General features: G+C 46.4%; 1 protein-coding gene across 1 annotated transcript in view; it reads right to left on the reverse strand.

The window, feature by feature from the left end:
• The window catches only part of TG (thyroglobulin), a 272792-nt gene that overhangs the window by 234700 nt on the left and 10917 nt on the right, over window positions 1-27175 (reverse strand). The window contains exons 6-16 of the mRNA XM_011938150.1: window positions 23535-23641; window positions 22895-23038; window positions 22505-22690; window positions 17963-19063; window positions 16944-17528; window positions 12309-12548; window positions 8462-8599; window positions 7999-8076; window positions 7335-7447; window positions 5906-6008; window positions 4685-4885 (exon numbers count right to left, since the gene is read on the reverse strand). Of these exons, the coding sequence (XP_011793540.1) occupies window positions 4685-4885; window positions 5906-6008; window positions 7335-7447; window positions 7999-8076; window positions 8462-8599; window positions 12309-12548; window positions 16944-17528; window positions 17963-19063; window positions 22505-22690; window positions 22895-23038; window positions 23535-23641 (2996 nt within the window). The remainder of the gene's footprint in view (window positions 1-4684; window positions 4886-5905; window positions 6009-7334; window positions 7448-7998; window positions 8077-8461; window positions 8600-12308; window positions 12549-16943; window positions 17529-17962; window positions 19064-22504; window positions 22691-22894; window positions 23039-23534; window positions 23642-27175) is intronic.

A 27175-nucleotide genomic window follows, 5' to 3' on the forward strand; every position in this document is an offset into this window, starting at 1 on the left:
GCCACCTAGCCATCCCAAGGCGGCAACCTGGTGGCCTTCCTGCAGGGTTCATCTCCTCTGTCTTGGTCACGGTTCACACCTGCTCCACATCTCCTCGTTCCCAACGCCACCACCCTCATTTAGACATCCTTCATCTTCTTCCTGAACTACCAGCGAACACTCTTTGCCAGGTTTCTGCATTTAGGCCTCACCTCCTGCCTTTCTGCTCCCACGTCCCACCCAGTCCCCACGGCTGGCAGAGAAATTATGCCAGACCCAAATATCAGCTCTCAACTCCCTCGTGTGCAGGCTGAGCCTGTCTTCCTCTTCCTTCTCATCTCCTCCAGCTCCCCAGTGCCTCCAGGAATATCTATTACTCCCTGAACACATCTCCAAGCCTTCCTTCTGCCTGCTCCTGTCTGGAAGATTCCTTTTTGACCCTCAAATATCAACTCAACACATTCCATTTTCTAACACTGTCGTGGTTCTCCAAGGCAGACTTAGGTCTTCCTTTTTTTGAATTCCCAGGCCACCGGGTACAGACCTTCCTTTTGTCAATTGTTAGAACCTCTAATCAGTGGCACGCTGGTCACCCCATGGGTTGAGTCCACAGGGAAAAAGAGGGCACCTCTCCTGTGTTCACCCAGGCCAAGGCACACAGCCGCTCCAGACACAGCTCAATGAATATGAGTTAAGTAAATGGGAAAATGAGTAAATTAAAGAGCAAAACACTCAGTGTGACAATTTCACACCAATTAGATATTTCATTCATTATCAGACTCAGGCACAGTCTTTTCACCAGTATATGCCTTAAAATCTGCAGTCTGTAAGGAATATGAGGGTATTCAGGGGCTTCAAAGAGGAAGAATGACCTATTTTGATCTCCAGAACCAAACCTGGGCTTTTTTGTGATAAGGGCAATGGTCCCTGGCCAAGATTTTGCACTGAGATTTGCAGTGGGCTTCCTGAGTTGTCTTTTACCAAGTCCCGAGTGTAAGTGGGATGGCAAGAGTTCACCTGTGAGCCATGGACCAGCCTGCAGGCTGTGAATCCTGGCTCTAATATTCGCTAGTTCAGGGTCCTAGAGCAAATTAATTAGTGTCTCTGTGACAGTTTCCTCGCCCATTAAATGATGAAGATGGCAATAATGCCTACCTCCTAGTAGGAGTATTTACTTAAAAACTACTATAGGATGTGTAGTACGTGGCAGGTATACCATTAAGAGCTCTACTAATATCAGTTCATATAATGTTCCCCACAACCCTACAGGATAGGTCGCATTATCCCTATACGGACGCCAGTTCTGAGGTACACGGAGGCTGAATGCCTCTTCTGTGGTCAGACAGCTAGTAAACAGAAACATCAGGATTTGAACCCCATTATCTCTGCCCCAGAATCCACGTCCTCTACCAGTGTGCTAGATGCATGTGTGTACATAGGTAAGAAGTGGGGCATTAACGAGTGTGTAAGCATCCTTCCCATCTCAGTGAATACAGGTTTCCCCTCTTATCCCGCAGGAATGGTCTGCACCTGTGGTTTTTCTGTTTTCAATTTTTTTACTCTCCCTTGCCTTTTGGAAGTGGGCCAGTGAGCAATCTGATTTGGCTAGAAAGGGGTTTTCCTCCTGGGGTCACAAGCGTCACCTAGGACACTGACGCTTCTCTTACCAGAGCTCCTACCCTCCCCAGCAGACCTGTTTTCCCACAGCCTTATTCCCCATGTCACTGAAATGAAGAGACTCCCTGGTTGTGGAACAACCCAGCTGGCCCCCACAGCCAGGGAGGAGTGGCTAAGGAGAGAAGGACGAAGTACAGAAATCAAAATTAACTGAATACTCACAGTGGGCCCAGCCCCAGAGAGTACACTTCACATCTTTAATTTCATGAAATCCTTCCAAAATTATACCACTGGGAGCCCTTATTGCTATTTTAGAGATGAGGAAAACAGAGGCTCAAGGGAGCTAAGTGGCTCACCTGGGGACATGTGTTGGTGATGATTGGACTAGAAGCCAGACCTGCTCGCTCCCACCTGCCATCTTACAAGAGCTTGCAAGCACTGCCTGTCTTCTGTATGCCAGGACTGCCCAAGGGCCTCCCAGGCATTGACTCCATCTTCACAGCAGCTCTGTGGGGCTGGACTGTTATCAGCCATAGATGAGGCCCCTGAAGCCTGGAGAGCTTAACTTTGCCACCCAAAGCCCAACACCAGCAAGTGTTGTGCTCTGAGCTACCAGGCGAATGCCCACCGGAGGCGGGATTTTCCATGAATATGACATTGGATACAGAGAGAGGCAACTTGGTATCTGTGCAAGTCCAGCCCCTAAGTAATACCAGCAAAAATAGTAATAATATGTACTTATTAAGTGTATTCATAATTCCAGTGCTCAACAGTTTACAGAGATTGTCTTAATTAGTGCTAATAATGACTCAAATAACTACTATTCTCATGGACACTGACATCCAGAGAGATTAGGGGACCAGCCCAAGGTCACCTGGCAAGTGAGTGGTGGAGTTGCCATTCAAGCCTGTCTGTCTGCCCCCTGCCTCTCCATCACGGTCTGCAGTGAGTCAGCAGGAAGAGGTTTGGGTGTCTCATATTAATGCCATCCTCCCGGTGCACTGAGCATGGTCAGCCTCTGGCCTCAGCTCCAGGACCCCAGGACTATTCCACTCTCCTGTGTTTAAATGAATGGTGTTTCCTGGTTCCTGATCACATGAACAGGAGCCTGGTCACTTTAACTGGGCAATATCCCAAATTACCGACTGTATTAAATCACTCAGCTTTGCCCAAACTCCCTTGCCCTGCTGTAGAATTGGAAGAGACCAATGCTGGCTGTCCCACCACCGCCCATCCCATCTGCACCTGCATGGGGCAGAAGTGGCCTGCCACGCCCGGCAAGAATTAGGAATCTTCCTAGACTTCCAGCCCAATCCCAAAGGCCAGTGGGGTCAGAAGAGTAGGTGAGCACCTACCAAACCCACGATGAAGCCTTTACAAATGTTAGCTCCCCGGTCTTAAAAACAACTCAGCCAATGAAGAACTGCTCCCTTATAAGAAGAGGAGGCCAAAGCTCTTTGTTTGGACATACTTATCTTTTTTCTTTCTTCATTCAAGAAGGTCACTAAATGACCTTCTGGAGCCTTCCTCCTGTCTTCTTCTGAAGCCCTTACAGCTGTACAGCACAGAGTTTCATCAACAAGACTCCGGGTTAAATCCTGGCTGCTCTACTTGCTAACTGTGTGACTTTGGACATGTTCATGAACCTCTCTGAGCCTCAGCTCTGCCATCTGAAAAATGGGGAGATAGGAGACCTCTATCTATTTACTTGCATTGTTGGAAGGCAAAAAGTGGGATAAGGGATGTGAAAAGCACCTTTGAACAGGTTATCTGTACACAGGAGCTATATCATAGAGTCCTACATGGCCAAGCCACATACAGTCTTCCTAAGTGCTAAAGGAGCTGTGCTCCAGATGTGTTCCTGGAGGAGGCCACACGGGTCTGTGTCCTGAGTCTCAGTGCAGACCACTCCTAGACCTGGAAGTTGAATGTTGATTTTGTCTGACTTAAGGTGGACCCTTCACTTCTCTCCTTATTTCAGAAGCACAGGGCGGGCAGTTGCACTCATACATATCCACAGAGCACCTACTGTGTATCCTGCATGGTGATAGCAGCTAAGAGTCAAGATGCAGATGAAGCAGGGCCCCATGCAGAGGGGAGCAAAACAGGACTTGGGGGAAATGGTGTGTGGTAAGAGCCTTGAGCACAGCATAGGTTCAGGGCAGGAGGGAGTACGGACAAAACTGGAAAGCAGCCCCCACAAACAGAGTGGAGAGACTCTTCCCTCCCACCCCTGCTTCTGAGGCTCCTCCCATCTCTCTACAAATATCAACCAGAAGTATCACTGGACCTAATTAAATTTCCCTGCATTTCCAAAATGTTGCTTAGAGATTAGAAAATAAAAATAAAGAAAGAATAAGAACATCAAAAGAAAGGCAACTGCAGCAAACTCAGAATCATTTAGCACAGCATTTTGCAACTCTGCCATACCCACCACCCCAATTTGTAATAAGTATTTTGCAATGTCTCTATTTCCTGCCCTGGAAAGAAATTCACAGATAGTCTAACCCACCTGCTCACATAAATCTAAAAATGACTGTAATGTCCTGTGACTAGAGCAGATTGGAGAAATAAAAGGTTAAAAATTGATAACAATATATTTTAATATTTAACAATATAGTTCAACATTCTATATATTGATGGAATGTATATTTCAATATTTGACATTCACTAAATTTTTTAAACTAGAAATAAAAATAAACAAGTCAACACCTCCACAAATTCCTGAAGGGCCCCAGTGAGGATGGAACCATGACACTGAGATCCTGCAACCATGGTCTTTCTCCCCATCTGAGGACATAGAGAATAAGACCCAAAACTCCTAGGCAGGACAGCCCCCAAGCTTCTTGAGGTGCCAGTTCCAGAAGTTCCCTGCCCAGGCTCTTTCTGACTTCAGTTCCCAGAAAGAGCGTCTTCAGGAAGTAGATGTAGGTTTTCACACGAAGGGACTCAGCCACAACTCCATCCCTCCTGCGCTTCCTGTCTCCCCTCCCGCCCCCGGCTTCCCAGCTTCTCTAGAACTTCACTCAGTCTGGATCAAAGAACAGATATGCAGACCTTGTCTTTTCCCCAGGGGGTCATGACTCACTCTCACAGGCGGGCTGGCTCCCGGCCACGCGCGTCTCAGGCACCTCTTCTCCACTGTCAGTGACACACCAGCAGCTGCCCTGGGCCTGGTCGCATTGCACTGGGGAAAAGCCCCCATCCTCTTCCCTGCAGGCTGGGACATAGCCTGGGCCAACTCTCCTGGAGAGGACTCCACTCTTGAGCACATTGCAGAGGCTTGGGCCTGACACAGAGACAAACCAGATGAGCTGGGGACCCGGTGACCACTCCCTGCTCAGATGCCCAATCACCCTCCCCACCACCCACGGCCACCCTCAGCCCACCTGCCTGTAGGGTCTTCCAGGGTTCTGGGGCTGCCTCCCCACCAGGAGGTTAAATGGCAACAAGGCAAAGACTAAGCATGGCTCAGCTCTGTACTGTCTCCCCTCCACTTCCCGCCCTCAAGTAGCTTGGAGTCTTAAAGGAGAGTTAACAAGTACGTGAGCAGGTACAGTTCCGTGAAATAAAGGCAACAATAGTGCAGTGTAAGAGCCTATAGAGGAAGACAGAGGCCAGCAGAGGCTTCCTGGAAGGACAGATGTGTGGTCTGAGCAAAAATTTGTCACGTAAGGGGTGGGGAGGGGATAGACGGACATATTACAGGTGGCACAGCCAGAACGCCTGAAGGCCCAGGTGGAAGAATGTGTCTTCATTTTTCAAAAGTCTGACCAGAATTTATCACAACTGCCCCCTGAAGCACAACTGATGGAGAAGAAAGAGAAGCCAAAGAAGACACACCAGAGCAAGATGTGTAGGGCCCTCGAGTCATGCCAGGGAGCTCGAGCATGGCCCCGAGGATAATGGGAGCATTTATGGTATTTCGGCAGAAGAGGGACATCTGCATATCATCCTTTGGGGACATCACCTGGGTTTCACCGTGGAAACCAGATTGTAGGGCCACACATCCGCCCTGCTCTCCAAAGCCCTAGGACCCCCTTTGATGGGAACCAATGTTAGTTTGCACTTCTCAGACACAAAGCACAGCCTGCTCCCTACCATGTTTGCTTCTCCCAAGAATCTGCAGAAGTGGGGGAATATTGCCCCTATTTCATAGATGAGAAAACTGAGGCATAGTGAGGTCAGCAGCTGTGCCCCCACAGCTATGGAAGAGGCAGAGCTGGGACATGAAGCCAGCTCTTTGGACTCCACACTCAGTGCCCCACAGAAGAGGTGAGAAGCCATGCTGGGAGGGGCTGCCACTCACACTGGGCACTGCTGTTCGAGCCAGGCAGCAACTCTTCTCCTGATGCAGGGTCTACACACCAGGTGCCAGCCTCCGATGCCTGCAGCCTGGCATACTCTCCTGTCTGAGACAAAGCCAAGGTCATGTCAGTCACTGTGGGCAAGACGCTCTAGTGGTAAACCTGCTGCTGGCAGATGTCAAAAGTGTCCCTTCCAAAACAACAGGTGATGGCTTTTCTACATGGAGAGATGTGGAGGTGGGGAGAGGTGCTCTCCTGTTCCCAGTCCTTTACGTGCATCATTTGATTGACGGCTACAACAGCCTCGTGAGGCATAGACCATGGTTCTACCACTTTTGGGTGGGGGAAACTGCAGCTCTCTCAGAGAGGGAAAGTGGGGCATCGCCTTGTAGCTGGTAAGTGAGAAACAGGTCAGGTCCAGGCCCAAACCCATCTAGACCCAAAGCCTAGCCATGCTCCTGGACCAGCCTCACTAATTCCAGAAATGATTTTGACAAGCACTAGAATCTCCACAGGAACTGGCCTTGCAAATCACACCTCAGGGTGCCTCTAAGCTCCGCTCTGGAATCACTTTTCCCACCATTGGACATTGTGGCTTCTCCCTCTCCTTCTCTCTGTGTAAGCATCAGTGCCCAGGAAGAAGCAGAATTGTATCCCAACGGTAGGTGCTTTCCAGCCAAGATAAAAAAAAAAACTAAATGATATTGACAATTTCTCACTGAAATGATTCTTAAGCGGGTCCATGTTTATAGTACCAAACAATAATAAGGAAACTTTTGCTTAGCACTGTACAGTTTCACGAGTTTCAACACTGCTGTTTCATCTGCTTCTCATCAAGTTCTTGGAAGCTGAGCAGAGTGGGTGGTGGTGTTCCTACCGTCCTATTTTAGAAAAAGGACACTGAGGCCCAGAGACTTCCCTCACTTGGCAAGAAAGTGGTTAAGTTCTGGGCATAAATTCTTTCTCTCGGAGCTCTACATCAGTACTTCGCTGAATTATGAGTTGTTACAACCACCCTGGGAGCTGGGGAGGGAAAGAGGCTGGTGTCCTCCGTGTGTGTTGAGAACCTGGGACGCAGCGAGCATAGGGCCTTGGCCAAGATACCTTTAGGAGAAACATGATAGCATGTTTTGTTTATTTTTCAAAGAGTTCTTATGAAAGATATTTCCTTAGAACCTTCAAACAATCCTAGCATTAGCTAGGACAAAATGTGGCCTGATCTTATGATTAAACAAAACAAACTGGGACACAGAAAAGGTAAGTAAATGGCCCAAGGTCACAGAACCAGGTTCTAGCAGACCCAGACAAACACCCAGGCTGAGAACGCCATGTGAGCTTTTAACTAAGCTGAATGTGTTGAACAAAAAGAAAAATCATCTTCGACCAGCGGGGACAAGTCCCGGCTCCAATCCGGTGCTTCCAGACCCTTACCTCTAGGCAGGATGGGATGAACAGGTCTTTTGGAGATGGGTTTCCTTGGGATCTAGCCTGTTTCCAACCAGAAATCAACCCACTGGTTCGAGATTTCTCGCAGGTTGTCGGGCCTGTGGGAGAGAGAGGTGTTCATAAAGGACTGGTCGTGGGAGCCAAGGGAAAGAGGGGATCCCAGGCTGACCCCAGGTTTCAGGGTCATGGGCCTGGGTGAATGCAGGTGCTCTTCACAGAGAGTTAGAACCTCAGAGGACAAAGACTCATGTGGGACATGCCAGCTTTGAGATGTCAAGTGGACTGTGGATTACATACTGTTGAGCCTCAGGAGAGGGGTTGGGGCTGCAGGTTCAGATGTAAGGTGATTGTTGAAACTACAGGAGTGGCTGAAACTGCCCAGCAGGTGTACAGAGGGGGAGAACCAGGGTTCCTTCAAAAGCCTCAGCTGTTTCCTTCCACCTGCAAAGCTGCGAGCCTTCCAACTAGGAAGGGCCAAGGTCAGTGCAAGCTTGCAGGCCTGGAGACTTGGGAAATGCATCCAGCTGCACCCGGGGCCTAGCTGAAGGGCTGAGCCATGGAGTCTCCAGCGGTTGGGCAACCACAGCTGACTAGGCCAGTGATGCCCACCAACGGGGGTCAGGAGGAGAGCTCTGCTGACTTCACTTACACTGTGGAATCTGTAGAGAGCGGGCAGTCAGTGAGGCAGGGATGAACCCTCCTTTCTCATCTACACACCAGCAGTGCCCTGGAAAAGAGCCAAGGGGAGGACATTCGGGAATTGCACTAGGGACTTACCCCAGAGTGTCCCATAAACAACTTTCCTTCTTCACTCACAGCAGTACAAGCCTGGTCGCCTTCTGTCCCCAGTCTAGACCCCCAGTTGGACATTGTCCACAATCACTCTGATGCCCCCAGCAACCACCCACTTGTCTTTCAGGCCGGTAGAAGGTCCCTGCTCCTGTTACACAGATGAGATAACTGGAGGCCAGAGAAGCTAAGGAATTTGTCACCAGCTGCTAAAGAGGACCCCAAGAGTCCAGCTCATTTGCTTCCCAGTGTGGGGCTCTGTCCTCTAAAATAAAAAAAAAGGGGTGTCACTTGGCCACCTGAAGGTGCCTATCCCTCCTTACCAGTCCCGGTGTGGCACTGCACAGGCTCCCAACTTCCGAACGCATCGCATTGTGGCACGTAGGGGCCCAACCGCAGAAGAGCAGATGCTCCAGCCGAGTTGTCCAGGGAAAAGCGGCGTCTCTGATAGAAGCTTAAGGCTGGACTCAGGGAAGGAGAAAAGCAGAATATGACCACCTGCTCTGTGTGGGCTCTGTTGCTGAGAACAACCACTTCTGTCCTGGTTCCAACATAAGGAGGACTTCTTATTTATTTATTTGACAAACATTTCAACCCACAGTATTACAGAGGCTCCTTGCACAGTAGGCAGACACTCAACAGATTGTCCTTTAAGAATAACACTTAGGCTGCAGCTTGAAAGAGTATTATAGTAGACCTCTATAATAACTTCCATACAGAAATAATTAGGTCAGTGAAATGTCTTCAGGCACATGAGATAATAGTAATAATAGATAGGCTCTATACTCATATGTTAAGTGTGAGGCACTAGCTAAATACATACCTTAGTTAATTTAATCCTCACAGCAATCTAGAAGAAATGTCATATTATCCCATTTAATGGATGAGAAAACTGAGTCACAGATGGATAAAGCAACTTAACCAAGGGTTCATAGCCAGAAAGGGGAGGGGTTGGCCTTGGAACACAAGAGGGCAATCAATGTCAGCTACCCTTGTAGGTTTCCCTATCAAACTCCTATAGTTTTTTAACCCCCTTTGAAACTTTGATATCCACAAAAATTGTATCAGATGTTCACAGGGGCTCCATGAAGCCAGAACTTTTACCCCAGGTGAGGATACAGAGGCTCAGTGAGGGAGCTTATATGATGAACCACCGACCACCCCACTAACGAAACTGCACCTGCACCCACCCTCAGCTTTGTGCATGGCTTTCCCCACCAACAACGTAGTACATAGTATACTCATTTATTGTGTTAGCTTTGTCTCCTCTGCACTAGCATTTAAGCTCTTTGGTGCAGAGATTTGTGTTTATTTTGCAAACAGAGGAGTGTCTGGCTCATATTAGGCACTCAAGAAATCACTGATTGGGAAAAAAGAGTGAATGAATGAATGTATGAGGGAGAGAGGAAGAAGCAAGGATGGGCAGCTGGTGGGACACACATCAGCTTGGTCTGGGTCTTACCAGGCCCAGTCTGATTTGCCCCGACCACCACCCTCCTCCTAGGTGGCCATGAACTGTCACCTGAGCCCTTTCTCCACTCCTGCTGGCACTTGGGGCAGGTTGGAGTTCCTCACCAGGATCCTGGAGCGAGAATGGCTACATCTGCAGCAGCACTGTTGGCAGTCACCTGCAGCCTGTTGGGAGAGTTCTCCCTACTCCCCACTTCTCAGAAACAGGCTTCAGGGCTCCAGACAGGAGAGCCTGCAGATCCAAGGATGCCACCAACCCACAGTCTCAGAGCCCATCTGGGGACACCAGGACCCACCTCTGAAGCAGCCTGGTAGAGTGGACTGTTCTGGAGTCTGCCAGGCCTCCTTCTGAATCCCGGCACTGCGCCTCCTAACTGTGATCACGAACAAGTTGCCCAACCTCTCTAAGCCTCAGTTTCCTCATCTGTGGACTGGGTCTAACACTCACAGGGCAACTGTGATATTTACATCAAAGGAGCTGACAGGCATTAAGCACCAAGTGCTTGCCAGACCCAGTTGTGTGCATGTACTCCCGTGGTCTTTGCTACCCTCATTAGGCCCTCAGACATGGCTACCATGTTCTAGTGGTCAAAGGCACTTTGCTCTGGGCCCTCAATCCCCAGACTCTCAGCGAAAAGACCTGGCCTGGTCCTCTATGCTCCCTTCCTCTTTTCTCTACAAGCTCAGACATGCAAAGCTGAGCACGTGGCTACTTGGAGAGGAACTTCTCAGCTCGACTTCTAAAGAAAATGCTGTCGTGCCATTCAATGACTAATATCAACAGCACCAGCGACGTTGCCTCCCCTTTCTTGACATTTCCCTCCCTGACCAAAGCGGTCACAACTGAAGGGGCATCAATCCCACTTCTCTCGTTGATTACCCCAAATCCTGTCTTTGTACAGAAATGTAAAACAACAGGGTTCTTCCCAAAAGCAGAAGTCTCCGAGTCTCTGAGGAACAGAGAAAAGCAGTGTCTAGGCATAGGGTGAGGGTAGTGGATGGAAGAGAAAGAAAAAAGGGAGGAAGGAAGCAACAAGGATGGTTAACCACCATCTACTGAGCTCCTGGTAGGTGTCAGGCACTGTGCCATGCACCAGGGATATAGAAAGAATAAGACACAGGGCCTTGTCCTCCAGAAGAGATGTCTAGTGAGAGAGAGAAGCAGGAAACCAAGATGGCATGCATGAGATTGGCATGTGGTATTAGGAGAACAAAGATCACTGAGACCCAATCCCATGCTGGCAGCAGATACCCTGGAGTGCCTGCTGGAGTGGATGGGAAGGCAGGGAGCTGCCCTTCTACTGGAGGGATTCTCTTTGACTTAGAGAAGATGTTGTCAGGGTAGGACTGCTTTGCTGTTTGGTGACTCAAGTCTGGAAAGCTAGACAGGGAATCAGCTGAGACCATTTGACAGGGATGTGGATCCTGAGTAAGATTCAAAGACAGATGAATCATTTGTCCTTGTCAAGTTGACGTGGGGTCAGTGAGAAAACTTGGAAGGGACCTGCTCTCCTGCTAGAGCAGCTGTGAGGTCATGGAGGAAGAACAAGGGCTCTAGGATGAGGCAGAGCTAGGCATCGACCTCAGCAATACCTGGAATCTGCCCAGCAGGAAACAGGAGAGCTGAGAAGATGAGCTGGAGGACCAGGTCTCTGGGCTTCCCATCCAGGCCCACTGGTTATCAGTTGTGTGAATTCGGGAAAGTGACTTAACCTCAAACTCCATTTCCCCATTTGCAAAGAATTGTGGATGGTGATTATACCGTCATTCTCCTGGAGCTGTTAGAGGATTAAATGTGAAGATCTGATAATCTACTTAGCACAGTAAGTGCCTGCTCAAAGGTGAGGTTAGAATATTGTTTAGCTGGTTGAGGGCTGTGACTCACGCCTGTAATCCCAGCACTTTGGGAGGCCAAGGCAGACGGATCAATTGAAGTCAGGAGTTCGAGACCAGCCTGGCCAACATGGTGAAATCCCGTCTCTACTAAAAATGTGCAAATATTAGCTGGGCGTGGTGGCGCACACCTGTAGTCCCAGCTACTCGGGTGGATGAGGTGGGAAGATCACTTGAGCCCAGGAGTTCGAGGCTGTGGTGAGCTATGATTGTACCACTGCCCCCAGCCTGGGTGACAGAGCAAGACTCCATCACAAAAAAAAAAAAAAAAATAGAATATTGTTCAGCTGTTACTATAGACCAGAGGACTCCAGGCTCCCTGAGCTTATGCCTCTGTTGCATGCGGGTAGTAATTCCTGCTTTTTGGAGTTACTCTCAGGATCAGGTGAGATCAATGTGTCATAGTTCCTCAATATCGAGGCTTCCTCTCCCCTCCCCCTGTGTGGTGTTCCTGAATCCCTGGAAATGGAGGGAAGCTTTGGAGCAGGCCATGGGGATTGTATGAGCATTCGGGGGCTTGGGTCCCTCACATTTTAACAAGAATATTTGGGCTTCGTGGGAGCGGCAGGTGCCATCTGAAACCTGCCCTAGGGTAGATTCGCTGGAGAATTAGGGAGCATTTTAGAGACGGGTGCAGCATTCCAGCATTGACTGGTGCCCCCAAACCACTTTGCCTTTTCTTCCCATGAACCCACCAGCCTGGGGAAGCCAAACCACAAAGTCCTAAGGATGACTGAGGAGAGAATAATTTAAGCTCCTGTTTTTCCAAAGGGATGCAGTAAGAAAGCTGAAGGGCACCGCACTTACTAGACTGAGCCGCCAGGCGAATGGCGTAATCACTCCCGCGCAGAAACTGCTCCGCGAAAGCCTCCCGGGGCGGAAAGAGTGGAGGAAGGCCGAGGTCCTCATTCCTCAGCAGGATTCCCTTGGCCACCAGGAAACTCTCCCCCAGAGGGAACCGAGAACTGTTGGAAGCTGAGACAATCTCTTCCGTTTCCCTAATGAACTGCAGTACAAGGAGCTTCGCTTCCTCACAGGAGCCAGGACCTAGGGGAATAAAAATATCCCAGATGGACTCACTCACCACGTGGACCTCCCTCTGACTCCCATGAAGCATGTGTACCGTCACACACACACATGCACACCACACACACCACACACAGACACACATCACACACATACATATACACACACCACACTCATATACACACATACACATACCACACATTACCCACACGCCACACACACCACACATGCACATACCACACACAAAAACTCACACCATAACCCATATAGAAACACACACCCCCCATAAACACACACCACACACACATACATAAACATACACCCACCACACCACACATATACACACACTACACAATACACACCCACATGTGCGTGCATTTTTGCCTCAGCTGTTTCCTTCTCAGCAGCTCTTTCCACAACCTGGAATATTCTTTGTTTTGCCTCCACACACTCATTCAGTCACCATTTGTGGAGGGCCCACAGCATAAGATGAGTAATAGCTCATATTTGCTCCATGCTGGGCATCATTCTGAGCACATCTACACAGACAATCTAATCGATGCAACAGCCTAATAAAATATTTTTATTCTCATGCTACAGATAAGAAACTGAGGCATGGTGAAGTCATATAATTTAAACGAGTTCCCAGCTAGCAAGTAGCTGATTCAGAATTTCAATCTAGACAGTCTCACTGTGGGAATAGTGATCTTGACTAGCTCTCTCTAATGAAGGATAGACAGATGATGGATGGATGGATGGATGGATGGATGGATGGATGGATGGATGGATGGATGGATGGATATCAGAAGTTGAAGGGAGGCACTGTAGATTAGTAGAGAGTTATTCCTGTGAAGCAGAAAGAGCGTGGCACTCAAAGACCTTTGGGTTCAAGTTTTGGGTCATTTATTAGTTGTGCAACCATGGATAATGCACTTAACTTCTCTGAGTTTCAGCCTCCTGATCTGTGCAATGGGAAATATTGGGGCCTCTAGTCCATGGGGTTTTGTAATGAGCCTTTGAAGTGTTGCAGTTGAAGTGCTTGGCACAGCATCTGGCACATGCTGTCCTTGGCATTGTCACTTAGCAAAATCCACCCTCGCCATATTTACTTAAAACATCACATTGTGAATTCAACAGTGGGGGTGTCACCGGATTCTTTTGAGAGCGTGGGATCAGCAGAAAACTTTGACTTCCAGAATTTGAAGTTATTGTTTTCTTGTTCAAAAGGATATTATCAAATAATTCATTCTATTAATCCCAGGGATTTTGAATCTCTGAAGCAAAAACTCACACTTAAAAACCTCAGCTTGCTCTCCATTTCTTCCAGGATAAAGTGAAAATCTACAACTTGGCACATAAGATCTTTTAAAATCTGTCCCCAGCTGTATGCAGTGGTTCACGCCTGCAATCCTAGCACTTTCGGGGGCCGAGGCAGACAGATCACTTGAGCCCAGGAGCTCAAGACCAGCCTGGGCAACATGGTAAAACCCCATCTCTACAAGAAATGCAAAAATTAGCTGGGCATGATGGCACATGCTTGTAGTACCAGCTACTTGAGAGACTGAGGTGGGAGGATCGCTTGAGCCTGCTGCAGTGAACTGAGATCATGCCACTGCAATCCAACACAGGCAACAGAGCAAGACTCTGTCTCAAAAAAATTATAATCTGTTCCCGATTTACTATCCGCCTCTTCTTTCATTCCCTCCTGCATCCCCTCCCCTCCTACGTCTATAACCTTTTCTCCACCTCACTCACAGCTTCATTGACTCAGTGCATCCTATTTCCTCTGTCGCAAAGGGCCTGCCACATCTGTGACTGGACAAACCCCTCTTAAGATTCATCCCAGTAGTTGGGGTCAAGCTAATCTTTACCCCAATCTTCAAGGAGTTAGTAGCCCCTTTCTCTGAGCACCCTCCACTGCATTTTCCATGTATATACCTCTGCTCCACCATTGCCATTTATTACTTTCCTGATAACATCCTTGGTTTCCCCCATTGGTCTCTGAGCGTCTCAGGGCAGACACCATCCTTTACACGACTATCTCCCCATCGTACAGTACAGTGCACACAGTAGACAGTTCATAAACGCATATTAAATGAAGAAAGCAAAATTTCAACCAGGCCAGAGATAGCAATGCAGACTCAAATTCCTAGAGGCCAGAGCCGTCACCCACACATGCATGAAGGAAGTTATTGGTCCCTTCATTACTCACTGTCAATTGTATTAATCCAGCCATCACTTATTAAGTCCTTCCTATGTGCCAAGTCCAGCACTTTATATCTACTACTTTTTGTAATTCTTCCAACAAGCCTTTGAGGCAGTTATGTGTTGTAACTCAGATTTTACAGATGACACTAAGACTCAAAAGAGTTAGCCTCTCTCAGGTCACAGAGCAGTAGATGGTAGAACCATGGTACAAGACAGCTACTGTTCTGTCCTCCAGGCCAGTCCTCCTCAAGCTTTTAGCTGTACTGAATCCCCCTGGGAATACTGTAGAAATGCAAGTTTTGATTCAATAGGTGGGGCCTGAGATCCTGAATCTTTAACGAGTTCCCAAGGTGAATGCCAATGCCACTGGACCACACTTTGAGTATCAAACCCTTTCAATCGTATACCCTTATCAACAAAAGAATTTGAATATGCACCCCCTCAAAATGGGTATTTTTTTATAAGGCATATACACATACTACTAAAATAATACACTACATGCAGATTTTTAGCTGTTTCAGCTGTTAAACGTTTAATTGCAAAAATGAAAATATTAATAGAAATGTGAAAGGAAGATAGAAAATACTGAATAGAGATGGAAGTTCTAACATTTTCTCCCTAATGGATGGTCTTGTATCCAGTCTCTTGTTACTCAATAAAAAAAAAGCCAATTACTCTAAGTCTAGTTCTAACACTCTCTCCAGCATTCCGACGAAGGTAAGACTAGTCAATAAAGTAATCGCAGCACTTTGGGAGGCTGAGGTGGGTGGATCACCTTAGGTCAGGAGTTCAAGACCAACCTGGCCAACATGCTGAAATCCCATCTCTACTAAAAATACAAAAAAAATTAGCTGGGCATGGTGGCAGGCACCTGTAATTACTTAGGATCTGAGGCAGAAGGATTGCTTGAACCTGGGAGGCGGAGGTTGCAGTGAGCTGAGATCACTCCATTGCATTCCAGCCTGGGCAACAAGAGTGAAACTCAGTCTCAGAATAAAATAAAATAAAGTTACTAGGTACTTTTCGTATCAACAGCTCACGCTCCTAAAATTGCATACAAATAGGACCAAATTTAGTCTTAGATAATTTAAAATTATAGGAATGTCCCCATGTAAGAGACCTGACCACTGGTATGGAGAATGATTCTACCACAAATACCACAAAAATAAATAAGATTTCTTATCTAACAGTCAGACCAAAATCAATGTGTTAACCTTGAGGGTTCTATTGCTAGAACTTGACATTTGAATGGAGGATCTTTGCATTGTCATCTCTGAGTTGTTCAAAATGCCAAGTTGTTCTTATCACGTGGTACTTTCACCCAACATTTTAAAAACCCAGTTGCTGCTAAAGCCTAAAATTTAGCTAGTATCAAAATAGTCTAATGGATTTTAACATTACTCAGAAAGGTCCAGACAATGTTAAACTTGCAAAGAATGAATTGAGAGATTTCACTGAACGCCTGTCATATCACCTATAATATTAGCAGTGGCTGGTTAGAGAGATTTGGATTTAGTGATAACAGTGTTGAACATATCTGGTTGTTCTTTCAAACTGCTGGCACAGCTAAGGGGGATAAGGTATTTTAACTGAAACTCAGTGTTAGCTTCCTTCTATTTATGGCTCATATATCATAACTTTACCATAAGTCTACCTGCCACAAAGCTGAATGTATAGACCTCAATTAGTGGCTCTCCAATCAGTCCCTTAGTTAAATCCTTCCAAATCAATTAAAGCCACTTCAGGTGGCACTCTCCTGAGGTCTGCGCATCTAGCAGCATTCTGTGCAAATAGCAGGTTCACTGTAATACTCATTGGTCCATTAAAAGGTGCACCTAACATAGGAGCGATTACTAAACATTAACCATAGGAGGACAAGGGCCAGGTCATCTCCACTTTTACAGCCTTCATCAGTTCTAAGATGAAGGTGCTTTGCACACAGAAGACATCCAGTAAAAATCTAAGACACCAATTGAAGTAATCAATTATATGAAAGTTTTAAAATATACTGTATCAATCTTGCCAACACCTGACTATGTTGATGCAGGGAAGTCCCTTTGCCTCTGTGAGCCTTGGTTTTCTCAGCCATCTCTAAACTCCATTCCAGCTTTGACACTCAATCCCCTCCCACTAGACATCCTTTTTTTATATATATATTAAACACATAGACACACACACACACTTAGCTCTTCATATGCATTAGCTCACATGTTGGGAGCTTGCTTGGCTCAGCTCGCGTTCCTTCCAGCTCTTGGCCAGCCTCATCCACACACCAGCAGTTCCGAAGGTCGAAATGTGCCAAAGGAGTGCTGAAGTCTGAGTAGGGCCCTGGGTATCGGCTGAGTTGGCCGTTTAGGATCTGCCAGAAGAGGTAGGGATCCAGGAGGACATTCTCCCTGGACTGGGACCGGTTCCCTTCCAGTGCTGCTAGTGGGACATCTCGCAGAGAAGGGTATTGGGACAGCACCGGGAAGACAACTTGCTGGCCAGCCTCATACAGACTCTGAATAAAGAGACCAAAGTTTCCGGAAGCTGCTTCTCTGTAGCTCATGATCTTCACTAGCAGCTCGGCAGGCATCAGCTCCTGACCCTTGTTCTGAGCCTCCCATCGTTGGTACCACTCGAAGACCTGCTCGGGAGGCCCATCACATTGTACTTGTCTCCACTGTCCATCGGCGCTGCACTGTGGGATGTAGGCGTCGGAAAGGGTGGGTAGCATGCTGGAGTTAGAGAGCAGGGCCTGCACCGTCCTGAGGAAAGCTTGCTCAGCCTGTAATTGACAGGGTGTGGGGCCTGGGGAGGAACAATGAGCAGGTGTTTCAGTTTAAGAAATTTAATAAACTGGAAAGACCAAGATAAAACCACTTAACTGTCCAAACCCCATCTGAAACCTCATATAGCCATAGAAATACCATGAAGCTTAAATTTGTAAATAATATCTAGATAGGCATTGCCCCATGACTAAATCAGCATCATTGAAATCAGTTGGTGATCAGCACTGCAGAAATGTGGCAGTTCTTTAAGGCCAAACAAATCTCCTTATTTATTCCTAGGTCTAATTAATATTATCTAAGCGTTCCAGGATCATTTTTAATATAAGCAGTCCATTTCATCTTTAACTGCAGTATAAGCATTGGCCAGGAGTGGATTTCTATTGCTGTACTGCATTAGGTCAGGGCCTAAAGAGAGACTCAGGGAAACTGCAGATTGAATACCCACAGACTTACATTTCTTGGGCTTCCCCATTGCACTTCGAGTTCCAGGAATGGCCTGACCCTTAGCATCAACACAGTAACACTGTGAGTTGAAGCACTGGACAGGCAGGAAATATCCCTCACTAGTACAAGCAGGGACAAACAAGCTGGAGCCAGCAGGCTGGCTGCCCATGAGGCTTTGCATGCGAGCTCTTTGCTTTTCACAGTCTGTGGGGCACCTCGGCTGTCCACCTCTCACTCTTGAGCCGGGAAGCTCTTTGCCCCAGGAATCCACACACCAGCACTCTCCGGCAAAGCACTGGACATCTTCATAGCTTCCTTCTGTCGTGCATGATGGGACAAAGAGCCTTTCAGGTGTCTGCTCACAGGTCTGGGACCTGAGCACCGTTTCCATCACATCACCTAAATCTCTTGCCACATCTTCTGGCACAGAGATAGCATGTTGCAAGAAGAGAAGGAATTCTGGAAGCTCCAGGAGAGAAGCAAGGAATTTGAGGGCATTTTGGTTCTCTTGTAGGTTAATTTCAAAGCCAAAGCTGCCCACAGTTGGCTTATTCATAGCAACATCCTTCTTAGCGGCTTCAGGGGTTCCTGTAGAAGAATTTGAATCTAATCCCACTGAGAGTGGCTTGGCCAAATCTTCCAGTCTCCCTCCATTCGAGAAGCTTGCAAGACCAAGTTGCTGGAAAAATTGACTGAAGTTAAATGTGCCTCTTGTGCCAAGGGCTCCAGACAAGTTAAACTGGCCAAGATTCACCAAAAATTTCCCTCCAAAAAGGTTTTGCTGGAGTCTCTTTGGGTTGGTGGTAAACTGAAGGGCAAGACGAGCCAGCCCTCGGGAGGGAAAAATCGCTCGGATGGCTTCTTTGAGAAGACTTTCTGAGACAGAAAACTGTTGGCTCTGTCCTTCCACCATTGGGCGGAGGAGCCCAGAGTCCACAAAGAGCTCTTTGATTGTGGGTGGGCAGGATGTGGCAAATCTGGCTACTCTCAGAGAGGCCCATCTTTTCTCCGGGGAGGAGAACAGGTCATGCTGGCTGAAGTAGCCTGAGGTCCCAAAGTAGAGTCTGGACAAGGCCTGCTGCCTTTTGGAGGCACAAGATCTGCCTTCAGCTGCAGGAGACAAAGTGAAATGGGAGAAAAGGTTTTAATGTCACGAGAAATCCTGAGACAGCTCCTCAGATCTTTCAGGTGGTAAGATGCCAGAACATTCAATCAAGGACAGCTACGTTTGAAACCACTTTCTTCTCTGTGTCGTTTTATTTTTTCCTTTCCCCTGCGCTACCTCTGTGGGGTCATTTTGGAGGAGTGACTATTCCAGTTGGCATGACCACTCCCCTAGCTCTCACTAGAGGTTAATCCCTTTTAAGGCAAGTCTCGTAAATACTGGCTCACTTTCTGAAAATCTGACCTCACTTGCCAACTGTACTCGGGTGAAGAGTGTCCCCTCCATGCACAGACATGATGTTCATGTCTACAGGGAACCTCAGAATGTGATTTAGAAATAGGGTCTTTGCAGATGTCACCAAGTTAAGATGATGTCATACTGGATTAGGGTGGACTCTAAAACCAATGACTGGTGTCCTTATAAGAAGGTCATGTGAAGACACAAAGATGCACACAGGGATGAAAGCTGTGTGAAGACAGAGGCACAGATTGGAGGGAGGCAGTCACAAGCCAAAGACACCAGGGATTGCCAGCAACCACCAGAAACCAGGAAGGGGCAAGGAAGAATTCTGCCACAGAACCTTCAGGGAGAGTATGGCCCTACCCACACCTTGATTTCAGACTTCTGGCCTCCAGAACTAGGAGGGAATAAATTTCTGTTGTTTTAAGCCACCTGGTTTGTGGTGATTTGTTATGGCAGCCCTAGGAAACTAGTACACCAACACATTCCTATGTGTATTTAATGAAACGATGTCTTCCAGCATGCATTCTCTCGTTGGAATTCTCAGTGGACTTTAATGCCTCACTATGTGTTTTTAGTGTGGCTAACTCCACCTTGGAGGTAGTCTTGTCTAGGCTAGCTATGGTCTCCTTGAGGGCAAGAATCATATCTGAAATGCTGTTAGTGGTTCCTATAAGAAGAAATATTTTCCTATATTGTAATATATAGTATAATATAGGAAAGATAATACTTCCTATAATAGAAAACAATAATGCCCACCCAGTGTACACACTTAGAACATTCTTCTGGGCTTCTTGACCTTTCCTAGAAATTATCAATTTAACAGTGATCAACTCAGCCAACTCTTTGCATGGTCAAGTCATTCTATCTGAACATCCTAGGCTGACTCTAGCCACAATAAGAGAAAAAACATGTAAAATTCAAACACCAAGGGGCTGTCTCAGTTACATAGGTGGATGTAAGTAAGCTCCATTTTTCTCCATAAAATCATAACTCTTACCTTTTAACTACCCCGCCCTCAACTTTTAAAATATGTTTTTCCTCTTGATTCACACAAAAGCCAAAAAGAAAGTCAGCCAATTTCCTTCTGTAACCAGGCAACAGAGAAAGAAGTGGAAAATGTGGTGGGAGGGGAGAGACTGGCAGCATCAGAGCACGTAACATCCCTCAACAAGGCCATGTCCTCTTTTAATGGATATTACAGGAAGGTATGGCAGAAATAAAGTTTACTGCTTTGCTTAGTCTTCTGCCAAATTAAGAGCTTACCCTTTCCATCCATTTGTTATGTAGTGTTACCAAAGCAAGGAAATTCAATTACTGTTTCCATGTGGCATTTGTTTCCACAGAAATAGGACCTGATATACTAGAAAGAAAAAGTGAAAATATATGATCCATCTATGCACTTGATAGAGCCATTTATGGTCTTTAATTTAGAAAACCATAGTTCTTCATTTCCACCTGGAAGTTGGACGGCACCACATTCTTTAGATTTTAGTAGAAATGAAATGTGATTGCAAATGCCTTCAAGAAAGTGTCTCCAAATTTCTTTTTCGATATTCTCACATTTAGCAGATAGAATATAACTACACATCATGAAGAATATTTAAAAGTTCAAGTTGGACAAACGGAATGATTTAACAGGAATTATTGAATGAATGTTAATATATATATATTGAAGCTATTAAAAAACCCTTCATTGGTGTATCACTATTCCTAATCTTTCAAAATCTACCCAGCTTCCCCAAGTTGGAAGCCTAGGAATGCTCCTGGTTCTTCCCTTCCTCATCATAACATCCTTCAAAATTTCACCAGGAAGAGAAAATGGGGTCTGCCTGGAATGCCTGCTAAGAGTTCTCACCGTCTCCCACTGTTTCTGCTGTAATGATGGCTCCATACTGGGTTGAATAGTGTATCTCAAAATTCATGCTCTTACCAGAACCACAGAATGTGACCTTATTTGGCAGAAGGGTCATTGTCGATGGGATTAGTTAAGATGATGCCCGATTGGATCAGGTGGAGCCTTAACCCAACATGACTGGTCTCCTTGTAAGAAGAGGAAAAGACTCACAGACAGACACAGAGGGAAGATAGCCACGTGGCAATGGAAGCCAAGACTACAGTCACGCTGCCCTAAACCAAAGAATGCACAGATTGCTGGTATCACTACGAGCTAGGAAGAGGAAAGAAAGGATCCTCCCCTAGAGCTTTCAGAGGGAGCACGTCCCCGCTGACACCCTGATTTTGGACTTCCAACCCCCAGAATAGACACAATACATTTCAGTTGCTCTCAGATGCCCACTTTGTGGTGATTTATTACCATAGCCCTAGAAAATGAATACAGACCCCATCATCTCTGGAACATAGCAATGACCTTCTAATTGGCCCGGTTGCCTCCGGACTACTGCTTCTTTGAGTCTCTCCTCCAGAATTTCTTTGCCTTACATGCAAAACCCATGATGATACTGTCCAACTTAAAACGTTTCACTGTCTTCACCTGACCTCCAGGATGAAGCCCCCAAGCCTCTGTTAGGATAACAAAGACCTCATTGTCTTACCCCTGCCTTTCTTCAGAATCTGGAGCACCACCCTATTCATACTCCAGCAATTTTTTTCTCTATCCTTCTTGCAGATTAGATGATCATTAGTGTATCAATGCCTATTATTCTGTCCTTCTAATTTTGCTTCTCCTGCTCTCCATATAGAGAACACCTTTCCTTACTCCCCTCCTTCAAGAAACATCTTCTTAGAAGATTCTGATCAAGTGTGGCCTCTTCCATGTATCTTTCCTAAATGCCTCCTTCCCATAGCTGCTGCAAGATTGAATGCCCGTCTCACCATGCTCCTTTAGTTACGTGCATGCTCCTGTCTCATGGCACATGGGAACTCAATTTTCTTTTATTTTTCTTCACCTATGAGCCCCCTAATATTCCCTGAGCTCCCTGAAAAAGCAACGAGGTCTGACACAAGATGACAAACATGTTGGAAGTTAATGATGATAAACTGGTTTTCAGACAGGTTGAGCTTGAAAGGCGAGTGGGGCACACCAGAAGGCAGTTGAATTAATGGGCTCCAGAGAAGTTGGTCTGGAGGACCACTACAGTAATACGATCCGAGGCCAAAAGAGGAAGCCCCCAGAGAAAACCCACCACAAGATGGCGGCTCCCCTTGCTGCCGGGTTCCATGGATTTCCTTCCCCTGGACATCCACACACCAACAGGGCCCTTCCATCTGACACTGTACCGCCTGATAGTCTCCATTTCGGCGGCAGCTTGGAACATAGGGGTGACCAAAGCTGGTTGCTGTAAACCGCTCCACTTCACATTTTGTGGGGCCTAGAGGAAATCCACACAGTAAAGGAGAAGATAGTGTCAACAATGCTTGGTGTCTTCACAGCATGTACTGCTGCTTACTCTTAATGATTCTTTTCATCTCTGCCCTCACTTTGCTGGAGCAGCCACGCAGACCATAGCGACTTTGAAACCCAAGAGGCATCCCCCTAATGGAAACACACACACTGTTGGCAGCTTATTACTTACATCGGAATCTGCCAGAGATGACTGATTGAACTGCGAGGAACCGTCTCTGTAGTATCCGGTACAGGGTAGTTTCGGTGAAGGTAGAAGGAAGGTCCAGACCAGCAAAAATGGTGTCATAAATTTCATCCAGTAACAACTCCAAACCTGAGCAAAGACAGCAAGACTTTCAGGGATGGTCTCACTCAGAAAGGAAGCCCTGACCTTGTTGTGCAAACAGATATTGAGAGAGAGCCTTCACCAGCATCATTAGGCAATAAGTCTGAACAACATTTTAACAGTTTCCAAAGTCAGGGCTGCTGCGGATGGTTGTGCAAGTTGTTCACAGAACAAAGGGAGCAGTGCTTATAGAATAAGAGATTAAATCCATCCTGTGCTCCACTCGCCAGTTTTGGGGCTGCATCTGCCCAGAGCGGGGCACTTCTTTCCAGTGTGCACAAAGGCACTATGTAGGCCAGCAGCAGCTACATTCACCATACTGCAAGATGACAGTTTGCTAAGGTTGTGTCCTCCTCAATGCCACAGCAGCCTGGCAGGGGGAAGGCAGTCACTCTAGCTGTGCTTTACAAGCAATGCTAGGCAGGCTCTCGGACCTGAGGAATCACACTCCCTTCCTTCAGATCACCTGAGGGGTGTCACTCACCTGTCTCAGCCAGTTCCCGCCCTTGGCTGTCAGCACAGTGGCAATACCCAGACACCTCAGGGAACCTCCTCTGGAAGGAACTGAAGGTCACAAAGGCATCTGGAAACCTTGGAGAGAATGAAATTTATGGTCACCATTCATAAAGGCAAGTCATCACAATCTCTTCCTGTAGAAATAAATGTGGCCAAGTCCACGCCTAGTGAAAAGGAATGTCTGCTTTCTTATGGCATGACAGTTGCTTCATGTCTTCTGCAGCAAATGCATTTCCTTTATAAATTAGTTTAACCTGGCTGGAACCAGGCTGGACCTTGTAAAATGAAGCTGTGCATAGCTGTCATCTACTAATTAGCCATTTTCCTCACTTATGGCATTTGACCAATTTATGCCCATGCGTTTGTCTCATAGGGCCAGGCAGAAAGCAGTCAAGGAAGATCACATTAACTGGTTCCTTTCCTGGAATACAGCTCTCGAGACTAAAGGCCAAGTCTGCTTTACAAACATATGGTACATTGGAGATGATCTCATTTGGGGAGATCAAATGACTTCAGGCCCCTTTACAACTTTTCAAAAGCTTGAAAAGAAGCCAGCTGCCACCACAGGAAATCCTTAAGAAGGAAATGTATCCAGTCCCACAGTTGAAAAAAGCACAAATCAATACAGCATCACTAACAAGGGCTATCCATCTCTTTCCATAAAGTGAGGAAAGAGATTCCCTAATCACATCCGGCCTGGCAATTGTTATAACGAGCTCATCAGCTGGATTCCCTGTCTTAGAAGTAATAGAAAGGTAAGGTATAGAAAGGTAAGGTATAAAAAGCCGTATTGAGGAGTTCTAACCCTGTGCAATGATTTAGCAACCAAAGAGGAACTGTTCATCTTTTATAACATTTAGAGATTTGTTTTCAGGCCCTATATAACTACAAAACTTATATATGCAGTCCAAGCGTAATGTGTTTCCACCTGTGTCTGAAATATATCTCCCAACAATAAATTAACAGAAGCAGCAGCTCTGTACATTGATAGGCCAATTGCTGTGCAATCTATTCTAGCAAAATATTGCAAAGAATCTTAATGTCCAATAGTAGAAAATTAAGAAGTAAATTATAGTAAATGCCCTAAATGTAATAAAATGCTATGATTGAGGACAATGCTTATAAAGTCTAGCCAAAAGGGAGTGTGTATAACATTATGTAAAAAGGTTAGATTATAAAATGCCATATACATGTATTGCAATTACAACTGTACAACTGAACCAGTATTGGAAGGCAATGTGTGGTGTAGTAATTGCTCAGAGCCTGACTTTGAATTTCCATTCAAGTTAATAACTATTACTTAATTTGAATGGAAATGGATATGCAAAACAAAAGCTATAAATGCACCATAGGATTATGGATGAGTTTTTTTCCATGCTATTAATCTATTATTCTGTGTATGCGTGTTAAACAGAATGTTGCAGTGTGTTGCATAACAAAAATTAAAAACTCACTTTGCTTAGTTGCCACTGATAGGGAGGTAGGGGGTATATAATAAAAGTTCATTCTTTAGAGCCTAGGATAATTCAATTTTAAACATACTAATAACAGTATAATAACAGCTTCCATTTATTGAGCACAGCTTTGTAAAAGACTACCTACAAAATGTTTTAATACACATTGGTTCATTTAATCCACCTAACATTCCTAAAAGGAAGGTGGTACATTTTAATCCCCCTTGTAGAGATTAAGAAGATGAGGTGTATGGGCCACTGTCTTGAACTAGCAGTGGAGACTGAGGTTTAAATCCGGCTCTTACCCACTACATGCTGCCTATCTCTGCCAGTGGTGTTTGTTATTCAGTGTGTTTTTCGCTGCACCTGGCTTTTGCCCTACACCCTACCCTGCACGGCATGTGACTCTGACACTGCTCCATATGCCCAGCACCTCGCTCTTCCTGGCATCTCATAGATGTTGATGACACAAGTGCTGGCCCAAGGTGGGTTCTGGAACACATTCCAGTGTGAGGCCCAAGTTTAAATCACTCTAGTTCCACGCTTGGCTAATTCAACCCAGAGACCCACCTCAACGTCCTGGTTCATGGCAGACATGACCTCCAGGGTCTTTGAGCCATCTTCATCCTACAACTTTATGGTCAGAGCCCCTCTCTGGGGGTTTCTGGTCTTATAAACTGCCCAGTACCTGGACCTACCAGTGTTTTTTCATGGACCTCACTCTTGATATTCCTGTTCTCGCATATTGGAGATCACCCTGTCTTCAGCTCTGGAGAGGGTCCTCCCACCCTCCCTGTAAGACCATCCTAAGGCCAGCTATGGCCATCTGCGCTCTCTAGGACTGCTCTTTGCTGACCTCTAGGACAGACACCCTGTGCTGCCATCTTTAATCCCTTCTTGCTAATTCTGTTTGTAGTGAGAAGTGCTAATATGATTGTTGCTATTAACTACTATTCATGAAATAATCACAGGTTATATGTATGAACAATCAGACTGAACACTCTCCGTATTTGTCTCATTTAATTCTCACAACCCTTTAAAAATCTTCATTTCCCAAATGAGAAAACTGGGATTCTGTGTGGTGATGTGACTGGGTCAAGATCATCCAGCCAAGACCAGGGACCAAGAATCCCAAGTCCATTTCCAATAGCCTTCCAATGACAGCAGGTGGCCAAAGGGTGAGACTACCTCTCCAATAGAGCATAGTCCTTTGGGGGCCCTGTCCTGCGATCACCAGTGATTTCAGGTTCTGAATCTTCCCAATTTCCTGTGTGCCCACAATTTCATTTGAGACAATTTGATTCTGTGGCTAATTTCTGAAATGATATCATCATCTATGCATTCTGGACTCCTTCTCCAAAATAATAATTAGCACCATGAAGATTGTTTAACTATTATTCTGCTACTGTCATTAGTGATTTACTGTCATCCGGGAACAGGGACTCTGTCATACTTTTAGCCTCCTCCTTGTTAGATCTCTTGCCCCACATCAACCAAAAGAAGCCAAACTACTGAGACCGAACCCAAAGCCCAGATGAAAGCTGGACAGTCTGGCTCCATCGCTAGCCTTTGGCCAGCTGGACCAAAGAATGCCCCCAAAGGAGGTGGGTTTGAGTGGGATTCTAAAGCCATGAATGGTGATTTGACCAGGAGATAACAGAGGAGTAAAGAACATATCTAGAAGGGTCGTTTACATGCCTCCAACTTCAAGGTGGGAGACAGAACCACAGGCGTGGGCAGCAAGGAAAACTGAGATATTGGTAGTCAGCGAGGGAGGTACAAGTCTGGTAGAGAACGCCAGGACCCAAGATTCGCAGTCTCTGAAATACAGCACCTGAAGATGCTTTTTTTTTTGAGACAGTCTGGCTCTGTCACCAGGCTGGAGTGCAGTGGCGTGATCTCAGCTCACTGCAACCTTTGCCTTCTGGGTTCAAGCGATTCTCCTGCCTCAGCCTCCCAAGTAGCTGGGACTGCAGGCACCCACCACCACACCCAGCTAATTTTTTATGTTTTTGGTAGAGACAGGGTTTCACCATGTTAGCCAGGATAGCGTTGATCTCCTGACCTCGTGATCTGCCCACCCTGGCCTCCCAAAGTGCTGGGATTACAGGCGTGAAGATGCTTTTTATAGGCACTGGCCTTTGGAAACCACTGG

This window comes from Colobus angolensis, unplaced genomic scaffold (genome assembly GCF_000951035.1).
Source record: "Colobus angolensis palliatus isolate OR3802 unplaced genomic scaffold, Cang.pa_1.0 Scaffold17, whole genome shotgun sequence".
Lineage (NCBI taxonomy): Eukaryota > Metazoa > Chordata > Mammalia > Primates > Cercopithecidae > Colobus > Colobus angolensis.